Raw genomic sequence first — 15,045 nt, 5'->3', positions numbered from 1 at the left:
ATATATATATATATATATATATGTGTATATATATATATCAATTTATATGTCTGCAAATATATATATATATGTGAAAATGAAGCATTGGTGTGCTGGCTTATTTGTTTATTTGGTTTAATTTTACTTTGATAAACAACATTAATTGATCATTGGCCTTTTTTTATTCTCTTCAAGATATTAACCTCTTACTTCTAGTTTCCATTTTCACTTGAGTGGAATACTTTAGCCGAGACGTGTCATTGTGTGGTTAGATGAGCACGCTGAGCTGATGATGAGTAGATACACATCACATAAACAATCGCTGTCCTGTAGGCTAAGATGCTCAACTCTGCATGTCCAACCAACTCGTCTTATCTGTCCCTGTTTTGGTTCACGTCATCATTTTGCTGATGGGACGTCCTTTAAGAGTTCCTCTCCCTCTGCACTGATCATTTATGCGGGTTGTGTGCTGGAACACACAGCAGATAAGTAGGATTTGTGCACAGAGCTGAGGGTGTCATGTTTGGAGAAAGGGGGCCTGCGACACTTTCAAATCTCCAGATCAGAAACTCTTTTTAATACGTCACTTGTGTATTGCGTGCAAGAGTAGACAAATGTGGTAACTCTGCGACGCTGGAGTTATGACCAACGCAAGCAAAATGATCATGAACGGCTTTAACCGCAGAAAACTATATTATCAGAAAGAATCGTGAGAGAGTCGATGCTTCCATTCACTGTAGCAAAGATGAGTCGGCTGAGTGTATGATATTGACATGATATGAGTCATATCCTATGAGGAAGTGAAGGAAAATATGACGCAGGGATTTTTTTGGGGAATGTTTTCAGGACAGAGCCGTAGCTTGTTGAGTATCATCAGAGTTTTAATCCACAGAGAATTTATACATGTGTGCATTAACATTCTTCTTTTTACTGGCATCATGATTGAGACAATTCCAGACCAGAATGAGGCCTGATTTTAAATAATTATAATTAAGAATTTAAGCACAAAGCAGGTTTTCAATAGTAATGCCTCGTGATATACATATTCTCTGCTCTTAGCTCCATGTTTTGTATCTGTATCTCTACTGTCACTATGAAATAGAAAGGCCATGCACCAACATATAACGGTGTGTAAATGGGTTTTACCGTTGTCGGTGTTCCAGGATGATGCCAAAACAAGAACATGCGTAAATCAGTGGGCATGCATGATGAGTAAGATGTGTTTATAATTCAGACACAGAAGATGCATTTGCTCATTTCTGCTCTGCACACACGGTTCTTATTGTTTGAATGCATCTGATGTTTTCAGTGCTGAAACTCTCTTTAACCACACTTTTGAATCATGTCATCACAGGGTGAGGAGATCTTTCTGGACATGTTTGAAGATGAGTACAGGAGCATGACGGTCAGTTAGCCTTCATTTGATATGTTTTGTGACATGATTCAAATATGCTCTTGGTGTTGCTTGGAGCTTGTCTGTACTCGTGCACGTGTGTATGTTGCAGAGTAAACCGCTAAATGTGGAGTATCTAATGATGGATGCCTCCGTGCTGCTGCCACCCACGGGTACCCCTCTGACTGGTATCGACTTTGTCAAGAGGCTGCCCTGTGGAGACGTGGAGAAGACACGCAGGGTACGTCCACTCATTCACCGGAGCGCAGTCCACACTGTACGTAACCCTTCCCTTCAAAAGCCATGACTCTCTAATGCAACAAGTTGTTAGACTCCTGGAAAGTCAGGTCTTATTGTTTACACTGTACCACGTAGCAGGTGTAACTCACTTTGCATTTCTTTGGTTTTGTGTTTCGCAACCATGCTGCAAACCGATGACACCAGCATGGCGGCATTCCAAAGCTCAGATGAAAGATGGAACGTAAACCGTTGTAGTTTGTGTGTTTATGTGGGTCCTCTCCTCTCTCTGCACAGGCGATCCGTGTGTTCTTCATGTTGCGGTCCTTATCGCTCCAGCTTCAGGGGGAACCTGAGATGCAGCTGCCTCTGACCAGACCAGAAGACCTTATCAAGACGGATGACGTCCTAGACCTCAGTAAGTCAGACACAGAGAAACAGAGGCATACTGTATACTTTACCAAACCCAGACCGCATCCTACAGGACCCTTGACGTGCTTGCTTCTTTCATCATTTTTACACTTTTGGGAAATGGAGTCAAACTTCAGGGTGGGACACTATCAAATACTAAATTAAGTGTAATTACTGCTATAAAAGTATAACTACAGAAAGTTAAGCAAAGATGGTTACAGACACGTCTCTCTCTGTCTTACACACTCACTCTCCCTTTAAAAGACGGCATTAGATCGACAACACAGACATGTGAGTGCAGTCCTAACTATACATGCATATGCAAACGTTCACAACCACAATGACAGTAGAGCATACAGACGCACTTGCAACAATTGTGTCTGCACACAGCTTCCCACACTGAGATAACCTGAACGATCGGCTCTTACTGTACACAGGTGTGGAGGTGATGTTGTGGAAACTTGCATGTGGTTAGCTCTGCCTTGCAGGATATCAGTACTGCAGAGTTTGTGTTTTTGTTGTTTTTTGCTGATGTGCATATATGCCCTTGTGGTTCTAAAGTTGTGACTAATGTTAAAACAAATTTAAATATGCAACGTTTTGCCGTCTCAATCTCACAGCCGTCCACTTCTCCATGACTAAAGGGAGGCTGCAGCTCAGCTACCTAAAGTGTTGTTGAGGTGTTTGTTTAAAAGGTAATTTCTAACATACGGGATACACCTGGTTTGATTTTTATCTCCGTTATGATTACCAACAAATCCCATGGAAACACCCAAACTACAGGGAGTTGAGAGGTAAACACGACCTCAACAATTACTAATATGATTAAAGATGTACTGAGATATATAAATAAAAAGTCAAATTAAAGCTGCACGCAGCATTGATCGGGCCTTTGCACATGTTGAGGGTACTTATCCAGAGGTAGATGACGTGTTTGACACGTTTATATTACTGGTTATAGTATGTTTGTTACTGCCATGTACAACTTCTAAATGTTACTGATAAAATAAAAGTGACAGAACAGAGTTTATACCACTTTACTCATATCTTCCGCACTGAAGGAGCTAAAGAGCAGACGGGACAGCCGCCTCTCTTCTTTGAAATGAGCCTCTTCCCTCGTTGAAGTTCATTTTGACAAGCAGAACATCTCAGAAAGAGTACGGTTCACCACAAATTCCCCAGTGTGTCATACGCTATCTATATTAGGTTTATCTTATGATGCAAGCAAAGAGTTTTCGTTCCTCTTTCACACTATCTTGCACCATCTTTTTTTATTCTGCTTTTGTTTTGTACTGATCAGTAGCATGACGTAAACATGAACATTTAAGAAAATTACACTTTTTGTAAAAGATATTACTTGCACTACTGCACTTATACTGTTTTTTTGTTTTACCTAATATTTAGTATTTAATCTTATTTGGGATTTGAAATGATTAAAGTGGAGGTAGGTGTATCATTAATATCACTTCTTAGAATTAAACACAAAGAGAAAAGTTCAATGTAAATTCCTCCGGGTGACTGAGCAGTGATGACTGTACCGTCTGGCAGTGATGGCCTTTTACTAGTTATCATATCATCTGTGATGACTGAGCTGCAGTTTTGGTACTTTTTGAAAAAGTTTGCAGAACGAGTAAAGATTTAAACCTGATGAAAGTGTCCTGATGAGTGGATCACACCAATGACACGGCACTGAGCCTTCAGATACTGAGACGCTTTCTGTAGATATGTCATGGTTGTGTGCTCATTTGTTTCTGCATCAAAATACTATATATTAATATATTTAATTCATTGTCTTCAGACTACATGAAACAGTCATAGTTAACTGTTATCAATAACTGACCTAGTTTGAATTCTTAAGAGACTTTCCACTTCTGTGATTGATGCGTTTTGCGGGGTAGAAAATCCTTTGACGAACAGATGGAAACATATCTATTGAAACCGAATGTCTCCCTGCAGCTCCACTTTCAAATCTAACCCAGCGGTTGAAACTGCGGCTGTCTTTTTGTAATTCCAAATGCCAGTTGAAAGAGTCTGTGGCCGATATAGGTTTATGAGCTGTAATATTAAACCTGGAATTACTTCCGCTGAGCTGGGGGCTAACGGTGCTAACAACGTCAACAGTGCTGACAGAGCTTGCCGAGGTTACCTGAGGGTGGACCAGAGAATGGGCGCTACACTTCTCGATGACGCCATTGATCGGGACAAAGATTTAAACAATCTTTTGTGATTTAACTCTACCCATGTATAGTGAAAGAAAAACTCATCCCCACATTGGGTTTTCCTTTGTTTTCTAAGTCACTGTCACTTTTATACAAGTCAGATTGACTAAGAACACTCTTACAGAGTGATTCTGGAGAGAGGGAGGGTTTTTTTTATCGTGGGTTGGGGAATTTAAACCTGCAGCCTTCCAACCACAAACTCCTTTCTCTGACCAATAGGCTGCCACCGCCTCCAGTTCACCACATGATCGGTTAGCTGTTGTTGAATTGCAGAACATTTGCTAATGTCAGTACCTGCATATTGTGTCAGTGGAGTCGTAGTATTTGTGATTTCAGAGATTGTCTTGCAAGCGGAAGGTCATGTTGCATTCCCATCAACTGAAACATCAAGAGTGTGTTTAAGGAAGTGTGTACCTATTCTTTGCTGCAAACGTGTGTGAACCACAAAGACTAATTGTCACAATGTGCAAAAAGTCACCTTTTGAAGAATCTGACAACACTGATTTATGTGTTTATATGTTTCTAATGAGCCGTGACGCGTTAAGATGAAATACTCAAGGATACACTGACATATGTTCTTTTATCTTTTCGTACCTGTGAATACAGTCACTCCATTGTTTGCCTTCTGTAATGTTTGTGCAATAGGCAGGTTATTAGAGGTAAGATGTTAGCCTCAGGGACAGAGTGTTTACAGAGAACTAAGACTGCTCTCCCTGTACTTTGGTCTGAACAGCTTCAGTCACATCATGCTCGTAGTGACAGAGAGCGTCTCACTTCTATCTGAAGGATTCAGAAGAATATCAGCAATAAAGAGCATCGGCAACACTAATGCTGAATGATTTGTGATGTACACCTGTCCTGATAAATGGAACCGATGACACAGCAGTACGCCTTCACACACTGAAACTGTGGCTGCAGATGTTTTTTTGTGAGGGGGAGGCAGTCTAAAGGTTCACCTGACTAATAGATGGAGACACTTGACATATGAATAGAAATCAAATTGAAAACCGCCACTTGATTGGCAACTGACTTGGTTTCAGTGAGCCCATAAATGGAATCAACTTGTCCTCCATCGGATGACTTCAAACCTTTTTTTTTTTCCTTTTTTTTATCAAATTGACCCCCCCCCCCCCCCCCCCCCCCCTCTGTAGTCAGAAGTGAAGTCAACATTGGGGGTGGAAGGGTTTTTTTCTGCAGCTGGTCAGGGGATTAAAGTTATTAAACTTCCCCTAATTTCTCTGTCCATTTTGCTGTTGGCATCACTTTGCTGCCAGAGTAAATCGGGGACTACCTCCACAGCTGCAGGTACTTTACCCTGCTCACTGTTTCAGTAGGTAAAGTCAAGTTCCTGGTAACTCCCGGTGATCTTTGAATGTAACATGTATGATTTACACAACAAGCCACCAGCTGTGAAACTATAAATAGTGTTACCCCAGATCAAACATGGTTCTGTACTTAAATGAGCAAAACTTCACACTAATAACATTCATCACATACCGGTTTAATGTTGGATTACTCAGGATTCTTGAAAACGGAAATTTAAGGAACCAGAGAGCTTAAATACTATAAAGTGGAAGCGACATGAGTAAGAGAAGTTCATCGGGGGGGCTTTACATCAGTGGGTTGTTACAAGTTTACATTAAGAGCCAGTGACGGAGGCTGATATTAAAAACCAAACCAGTGGTGTCAAATCGGGTCATCATCAGTTCCACATTTCATGTTTGTCTCGCAGAAGGTTTTGTGGTAAACTGATGTGGGCTCATCTGTTCTTCATGCTGCTAGACGTGTGGAAGAGAAGTGTTCTCGGTCCTTTCGAGTGTACGTAGCGGTCTGTCCATTTGGACCGTCTGTGCTCTCCTGTCAAATACCTGCAAAGAATAATTACCGTCCCATCAGACTCGGCTGTACTTTGTGTTGAGTGCTTGATGTGGAAAACTTGTACTTCCGGTCTGTGTCGTGTAACCCTCGGACGAGACTATTTACCATCGACGTCTGGAACGTTGTCAAGGTCCTCATCTTATCTCAACCTCCAGACAGCCAAGGACTCTGATACCAAACCATGACAACACACAAACCATGCATTTCTACCACTGTGCTAAATCCCAAAAGCTGCATGTTAACCTGGTTAAAAAATGATACCTGCTAAACATCGATACGTTAGCACGCTGATGTTAGCATTTAGCTTAAAGTAGCGCTGTGCCTAGAGTCTGAGTTAGTCCAGCCTCACAGAGTGCCTCTGTGGCCCATCAGTAGAGCTGTAGGATAGGCCTGGGCCTGCTAAATCCTGCTCTACATTCCTTACATTACTAAGTGTAATTATTTGAACCGTAAACGGATCATTCCTGTCCTAGATGTACACTCTTAGTCTTGTCATCTTATGCAAACGGCATATTTCACGTATGTTGACTTTGGAGCCTTTGTCCCTGCAGGTGATATTGTTTGCTAAAGATCACAGACACACCTGAGGACTCGACTCGCATTTACTCTCATTGTCTGTCCCTTTTTTCAGATAACAGTGACCTAATAGCCTGTATGGTGGTCAGTAAAGATGGCGGCCAGGCCCAGAGGTTCCTCGCTGTAGATGTGTACCAGATGAGCCTGGTCGAACCAGAAACCAAGCGCCTCGGATGGGGTGTGGTCAAGTTTGCTGGCCTTCTGCAAGTAAGAGGAAAGGGGCGTGTCCACATCTGTGTGGATCTGTGTTTGTGCCAAAGAGTGAATGAGATGTTCAGTCATTAAAACCAATGATTCGTTTGTGTTCCTCCTTTTTTATTCAGTTTTAACTATTTCTACTTCCCTCTATCTTTCTACTTTACAATCATGCTTTGTATTCATTTATTTCCTTAGTTTTTTTGTCTTTATTGTTGACTCGATGTTTTATTTACAGCTTACATTAGTTTATTTTTTATTTTAGTTTTTTTGTCGTCGTCTCCCCCCCCCCCCTTTACTGCCACCACTTTGTCCTTCCTGTTTCTCTTCTTCTCTCTCCTTTGTTCATCAGATGTTGATTGCTGCTGCCTGAGCCTTTCATATCTTTTTTCACCCGAGAAACACTAGAAATGCATCACCAGAGATCTTCCAGTAACGTGCTTTACTGTCACTTCTGGGTACTTTGACGAGTGTAATCATGTTTAGTCATGCTGCGTCAGTGTGGCCACAGATGAGATGAGTTGATACTCATTTTTCTAAAGAAATTCTGAAAAATTAATTGCATAATAGATACAGTATGCACAGCTGTTGTGAAATGGATATACAGTAGTGTAATTACAGTGTTTCCTGTGTATTTTGAATCCATATGACGTAAGCTTTTCTTCCTTTTTCTGCTTTATGAATGTCACTTTAACTATTGTTAGGGTCTGACCTTATGAATGCAGCTAAAGTTTATGTTCCATTGATCTGTCTCTCAACTCACTTTCCATGTCTTTGTCTTCCTGTTTTCTTCTTCATCTCTCTTGACGCTCTCCCCTGCTCTTTGTTCTCCCTCTCGACAGGACATGCAGGTGTCTGGCGTGGAGGACGACAGCCGAGCGTTGAATATCGTCATCCATAAGCCCGGCTCCAACCCCCACGCCAAGCCCCTGCCCATCCTGCAGGCCAACTTCATCTTCGCCGACCACATCCGCTGCATCATCGCCAAGCAGAGGCTGGCCAAGGGTCGCATCCAGGCCCGACGCATGAAGATGCAGAGGATTGCAGGTGAGTAGACAGGAAGCCATGATCAGATGGTCAGTATGACCCTTTTCCTCACAGAGGCGGAAAGTGTTTCATTTGAGTTTTTTTTTTTTTTTTTGAAGAAGAAGAAGAAATCACATGGGATGTTAACCAGAAAACAATGAGTAAAAATAACTCTTAAAAACAAAAGTACACAACACTGAAAATATAACGATGGAGAATCAAATCATCACTAATGTACCACATAGCTGAACAGCTCGCACTGCTTCCAGCTCATGTTTCACAAGGCTTCAACGTCAACCAAAGGATTTACCCCAATTAGAAGAAAATGTTATTTAAGAAAAATGACAAATCAATTAATTCACTTTACTAAATTAAGAAGTGAAACTCCTCTCCAACAGAAGTGACAGCTATTCTATTTAGGAAGAGCTTCATAGTAACAGTCATCTGCCTGAATCAGTCCTTCCTCTCTCTTCATTCAATTCTAATTAATCAATTAATACACATTTTGAATGACTTCCTCCTCCAGGCCCTTTGTACAGTAAACACTGATGGATTTACCCATCAGCCACTTGTACTTCCCTTCCCGACGGTCTGGTTCTTTAGAAATACACACAGAAGTAATAGCAGAGTAAAGGAGGATGTGAACCCTTCCCAAATAGCCTCTGCGTCAGAATCTCTCAATGACTAAACAGTCACATATACAAAAACATTTCAAACTTACAATGAATTAAATCATAGTTTAAACAAATACAGTGGACGGGATAGACAGGATGTCCGCTCAAAGTTTGATTCTTTTCTCTGTAATTTCACGCAAAGTCCCAAAGGTTCACCTGCAGAGATGCTGTGTTTACATCCCTCTCACACTCTCCACTTCCTCTGCTTGCAGCTCTGTTGGACCTGCCCGTGCAGCCCAGCACAACAGAGGTGTTGGGATTCGGTCAGACGGCCAACGCTTCACCCAGCGCCCTGCCGTTCCGATTCTACGAGCAGTCAAGGCGGTCGCCCAGCGACCCCACGGCAAATAGATCGGTCTTCGCCTCAGTGGATAAAGTACCAGGTGACGCACGGATAACCGGGCTCCACTGCCTGCACGTACTGCTGTAGCCTATACACTTCCTCAGAGATCCAGAACCTCATCCCTTCATGCTTCTTTCTCGGCTTTAAATCTAGACAATGTAGACAACACAAGTAGCAGAGCGCCTGTAGCCTGGATCTGAATGATCGTACAAACGTCACAAAACAATGTCAGTGAACTCATTCCCACAGTCCACACACACCGAATACTTAATGATAAATATTATCAATGATAGAACAGAAGGTAATTCAAAATATATTGAGACCTTTCCTTTGAGTGTTGGAGAAAACCTTCAGATAGAATGGTGACAGCAGGTGGAGATGGGTTTGTGATTTGATCTTTAGTGTAGCTCTGAGGAAACAAAGATTAGAGGCTTTGTGTAGAAATGAGACTCCTGAGAATACACACTTGCTTAATTCATGCATTTCCATTCATGTTACATACCATTGCTATAGTTTTACTATAGGCTACCTTTTGTAGCCTTGTCTGTTCGTGAGAAGGACTCTTTGTTTGTCTCAGCAAGGAAACGTGCTCCTTTTTCTAATGTGAAGGTTCTGAAGTCCAGGCTTCATCACAGTGAAAATGAAAGCTAGTCAATGAATTTATAGCCACTTAGGTCAACAAAAGTCCACATGTTTCCATCTAAAGGGATGTTTTTCTGATTAGTATTAATGTGCTGTGTGCTTTGGATGAATTGCAATAATATTTAAAGTTTATTTACATACATTTTAAGTTTATATCTTTCTCAAAATCAAACAAATTTAGGAACACACATAAGCAAACGTGCACAAATGCAGGAAACTGCATCTGCCACACAAGTCCCTTACTATAGGCATAATGAGCTATGTGTCTATATACTGTGTGCCACACAATCATTCAGACTAGATGTGGCAAGGGGAGATCATTGTCCCAGCCATGGTAACACATGTCTATGTTCCTGTGCGCCATCTCCAGGTTTTGCCGTGGCTCAGTGTGTGTCGCAGCACAGTCCCTCGCCCCTCTCCTCCCCCTCGACTCCCTCCAGTGGGAGTGGGAGCACAGGAAGATGCGACTCTGTCACTGCGAGCACTATATCAGCTCAGAGCCCCACAGGTAGCTCACACACACAGTACATCCACATTCCCTCAATACAGAAATAAAGAGGCACACAGATTCTTGGACTATGATGTAAATCAATCATTTTGGGAAAGTAAAATTCAACCGGCAAAAAGAAACTAACAGAGTAGCATGCTCTTTATGGAGCTGAGGTGTGGTCAACACAGTATATCTGCACTATACAGCACACGCATACGTCTTTTACACATGTAGAGCATTGGGTGTAACTATGGAACATATTTACACTCGCCACAAAGACCACAATAGCTTGCAGAGTGATGTCAGTTGAGCTGTTGGTATAGAAGACGTAGCACAGGGACACTGTGTAACCGTCACCCCATGCAAAGAGCAGGCGAGGTAGTTTGGCACCAGAAAACTTGAAAAGGAATGTTGAAGAAGCATGTCGATGAGCAGGAGTAGTGAGTCTCCCCAAGCATCTAAATGATTAAAATAGCATTAGTACAATATCTCTGACATCTCCGTCTATACATACTAATAAGCACACTAACCTCCCTGCTCAGAGGACGTATTTAAGCAAACCTGTTTACACTTTCCTTGATTGGGCTGCTGAGCAGCTGATCTCTTGATCGTAAATCAACATGTTATGAACCCTCAGAACAAACGAGGATGTGTCATGTATACACCATCAAATACATCAAATATTGGACTGAAATGAATCGGCCGTTTTCACAGCAGCCGTTTTTATACATGTCCTTGCAGAGTAAACACGCGTGTGATTAATAGTATTCCTTATGTCCAGGGCTCTGGTATTGAGCATGCAGGCTCACTGGAATGACTGACACACTACAAAGAGCCTACAACCAAGCAGTCACAAAAACACGTATCTTTAGGGAGCACAGCGTCGTGAAAAGGTAGAAAGACACGGAGAGCTCATAAGTGTCCCGCGTCAGCAGTAGGCGTCTACATGTGTTGTTTCTTCGTGAATGCAAATCCCACATCTTACCCTCAGAGTACCTGTTAAACTGGTTTACTCCAAAAGAGGATTTGGCTCATCTGTCACACTCACCTGTGAACGTGAACATTGAGTACTGTGAGTGATTAGTTTGATCAAGACAGGAAGTGTTTCCATACATTGGCTCATACCTGAAAGTCTTCATGACTGCAGCTGATAAGTACCAAATGTTAACGAGCACATCACAAAAGAAATATTATTTTATAACTAAAATATTTTCACTATGACAAACTTAACGGTCTGAATCATTTCATTCACTCGTTTCTTTCCACCCTTCATCCAGTAGTTTGTTCTAACTTTGTACATCTGACATTGGTGATTGTAAAACGGTTTTGTTGATTCTTTCACACTGCACCCTTACACTCTAACAATGTAAGTATGCTCACGCAGTAGATTACATTCTAGTTCATAGCTTATTCAAACTATGCTGCTGCTGTTAAACCACTAGTACACCTGCTGCTGCTGCTGCTGCTTGTTTCACATTCACTAAGTCCACCCTGTTCCTCTTCTTCCTGCCTAGAAGCTTTCTGCACTGAAATCCTCCCCGTTAGAAGGGATCTGCTCATTCTTTACTCTATAAACAATGAAAAGAAGAGGAGGGACTTGGTGAACACACTGTGCTGTGTTACTCATCAGCCTGTCTGTCTGTGTAAATGCATGTGTGGTACCTGCATACTGTAGATCTCTGTAGTAGCTACATGACCTGTGTGGCGATGTTCATGTGTAAATCCCGGGGTTGTTTGGGCTCCCACTGATTGTGTTATTTAAGTTTGTTTTAATTACATTCAAAGTCTGAATATTTCTGAATTCAGACTTTTACTCTTGCGATGGTGCATTTACTGTGTTTTTTTTTGAGAGAAAACACGTTTTACCCCTTTAGATCATCTCTTTGGACGTGTGTTTTTGAAGGCTTTGTTTAAGAGAAGCCACATTATTTCACACCGGGGCCACAGTGAGAAATAAGTCTTCCTCTGAGTTCACCTGCCTCTCCTTCTCCTCTAGATGACGGTACGTTGTTGGAGCACACCCCGCCCTCCCTCTCGGGCGGAGAGGGGGAAGGAGGAGGTGGAGACGTAACGCTAGTCTGCTCTGCTCCCTCGGCACCAGTCACAGGCCTCGCCCCGAGCCTCACCCCGGCGTCCCAGCCCAACATCTCCCTCCTCACGGACGGCGACGCGGAGGCGCTCAGCGTGGAGTCGCTCACGCTGCTGCCACCCGCAGACTCGCCGCACCTGCACCACTGTGCCAGCCACATTCCCACAGCGCACTCCCTCCAGAGAGCAGGCACCTCCATCGCAGAGGAGGTGGAGGGGGAGGGACATAGGAAAGGTGAGCAAAGAGATGAGGAGGAGCTGCCAGAGGAGGGATCGCCCACAGACGAGGCGGTAAAAGAGGAAACAACAACAACGGAGTTGGTCACCCCCACTGACGAGGAACCCGAGGCAGAAGGTGAAGACGCTCCTCCAGAGGTGAATAGAGACGACTCAGCGGAAACGGAGGATCCAGAGATGCACACTGAAACACCAGACTCCCCTGAACTGGATTAAGCAACACACACACACAACCATGTTCATGCACTTCAACATATCTCTCACACACTTAGGAGGACAGGGAAGTGTGATAGTTAAACTATCCAGCGTCACTGCGGCATGTTTTCATGTTGCGACCTGTAGATGGTGTGTGATGTGAATAGTTGGATTTTGGAGGCATCTCAACATTTGTGTTTGCACATGAAGAGAGACTCTTTTCACTCGGAGAGAGCAGAGGCGCCATGTCACTGGGCGAATTAAAAAACAAAACAAAAAAACAAGGCTTCAAGCACATTTGGGTTTCTGTTCACTTGAGTGTGTCCGGTTGTGTTTTTAGTGAGCGTGTGTGTAAAGACGCGCAACCAGCAACGTTTTTTACTCATTCTGATCGATTGTTCATCAGCACAAAGAAACACACACACACACACACCACATGCTGCTGTTTATCCACAGACTTTTTGTCGTATGTTACGTTCACCACTAATGTTTTGTGGTGTTTGTCACGTCGATGCTAACACACACACACACGCTATACATACAGTCCACACTGAGTCAGCTGCACTTGCCTTTTAACCGCTGTCTGTCAGACCCGTTAGCAGTAACTGCCATTGGGAAGGTGTGTGTGTGTGTGTGTGTGTGTGTGTGTGTGTGTGTCGGGATGTGCATGGGCTTGAATGATTCAGACACCGTGGTTGTGCGTGTTTTCTACATTTTGTTTAGCTCTTATTGGTCCAGGTGTAGAGTAACGATCCGTTCATTTCACATTTAATAACTGGTGACAATTAAAGAAAAATATTAAAGTAGTGTGCAGCATCTTGAGCCGGGAGGAAGCAGGTCTCCTGCTGTAAACATTCATCAGACGTTGGCGTGGAGTGTTGTCCCCTGATAGTAAACATCATCGTCTTGGGATGAACGCATCACATCACGCAGTGGGTTTCCATCGTAGTTAACGTTGATCTCTTGAGCTCACAGTTTATTACGGGTTGCTTGCCGTGGATCAAAGCATTGTTTTGTTTGTTTTCAGATATGCAACAGTATTCAGCAAACCTTGACCTCGTTAGATTTGCTTTTTGTTTTCAACTTCCTCCTCATATCCATAGTGTAGTTCAGAGCCTTCAGGGATTAGATGGTGTGTGACTCACAAACGGATTTGAACGATCTGAATGGAGCTGAATAAGTGGTGCAGGAGTTCATTCATAATGGATAGCAGGTCACTGAGTAGTAGTAGTAGTAAATAATTCACAGTCATGTGTTCTCTGCATAAAGCACTTCAGCCTTAGTAACACAGGTGAGCTGCTGCTTTACTCAATGAAGAGCTGAGTGTTGTTTGCTATGTTTAGTCATAGAGATAAAGAAGTGGATTTGCGTGACTAAATGAAACGCTGACGTCCTCATCGAGTGATGTCGTATAACTCTGAAAACACAACTTCTGTGTCTGCAGGTTGGCAGCACTGGGTTGAATGTATGTGCCGGTTTCCCCCTCAGGTACTGACCTGAGCTCAGTCTTACTCTCATGTATCGCTCTCAACACTCAAATGACTGACAAAGTTCCAGCTATTGGTGAACCATGAAATCCTCGTCCTCCAGGAAGGACTAGTAGGGGTCTAATTTGCATAAAGCACAGTGTTTGGATTGTTTACAAACGAAAGGAAAAGCAACATTAACTTCTTGAGATGCTGCTCTGAGGTCAGTGTGGAGGGGCGAACCTCCTCCTTTAATCAGCTGAATAAAGCTTTACTACTGCAATAATCTGAAGAGCTAACCAATGAGGGGAGAGATGAATGTAACGGACGACTTATCTCTGTTGTGTTATTTGGTCGTTTAGAATGAGATGGTTGTGTTTTATCCTTCATTCATGACTTGATTTGTAAATCTTAGGAACAAAAGCAGCGTTTGTCTCTATCGCATCCGTTTGAATCCTTTTCCTCTTCCGCTCTTCATTTCTGTGCCATGATCTGAACAGCTCAAGTCTTATTTTTATTGTCTAACTCTGTACAGTCAACAAGTTTATGAAGGAGGAATCTTTTTTCTGTTTTTCGAGTCTCTCTCGCTCTCTCTCCATCTTGCTACTGTAAATAGAAGAATGATGGTGGTGATCACTGGCGTGCTGAAGAGGCTTGGCACAATTTGTAGAGCAGCTTCCGATGGTGTGAAGGAACATGCCGCCATCTTTGAAGACAGCATGGCGGCATGTACCCGGTAACCATTGGAGCCCGCTATCCTAACACGTCATGTCAAGCCTCCATTAAGTCTCTGATTGTAGTGTGTGTGTGTGTGTGTGTAATATGTTTATATGCTCTGTAAATGCTTTTTTTGCTTTTAAACCTGTAATTATTGTTAATGAACTGAAACAGAGGAATAAATAAAGAACTGCAATAAATTATTCTACTTAACAACAGTGAGGCTGCTGCTTGAGTCGTGTTGTCTGCACACAGAAGTTAGTTTTCCATACCCCCCCC

The 15,045-nt window shown here is 42.7% G+C and overlaps 1 protein-coding gene across 6 annotated transcripts in view; it reads left to right on the top strand.

Annotated features, from left to right (window-relative positions):
- clec16a (C-type lectin domain containing 16A) overlaps positions 1 to 14,377 on the top strand; it is a 49,120-nt gene extending 34,743 nt beyond the window's left edge. For 2 of the 6 annotated variants that reach the window (XM_031861960.1, XM_031861962.1), the window contains exons 17-24: positions 1,334 to 1,384; positions 1,485 to 1,649; positions 1,907 to 2,027; positions 6,749 to 6,900; positions 7,731 to 7,935; positions 8,801 to 8,971; positions 9,944 to 10,081; positions 12,060 to 14,377. In XM_031861960.1, the coding sequence (XP_031717820.1) occupies positions 1,334 to 1,384; positions 1,485 to 1,649; positions 1,907 to 2,027; positions 6,749 to 6,900; positions 7,731 to 7,935; positions 8,801 to 8,971; positions 9,944 to 10,081; positions 12,060 to 12,604 (1,548 nt within the window). In that variant the 3' untranslated portion in view covers positions 12,605 to 14,377. The remainder of the gene's footprint in view (positions 1 to 1,333; positions 1,385 to 1,484; positions 1,650 to 1,906; positions 2,028 to 6,748; positions 6,901 to 7,730; positions 7,936 to 8,800; positions 8,972 to 9,943; positions 10,082 to 12,059) is intronic. The other 4 variants (XM_031861963.1, XM_031861966.1, XM_031861961.1 and 1 more) reach the window with 4 other exon arrangements.
- The last annotated feature ends 668 nt before the right edge of the window (positions 14,378 to 15,045 follow it).

Source organism: Anarrhichthys ocellatus, unplaced genomic scaffold, assembly GCF_004355925.1.
Source record: "Anarrhichthys ocellatus isolate YVR2014 unplaced genomic scaffold, GSC_Weel_1.0 scaffold26, whole genome shotgun sequence".
NCBI lineage: Eukaryota > Metazoa > Chordata > Actinopteri > Perciformes > Anarhichadidae > Anarrhichthys > Anarrhichthys ocellatus.
Note: the sequence above shows the minus strand (reverse complement) of the source record. Positions and strands in the feature narration are given on the sequence as shown.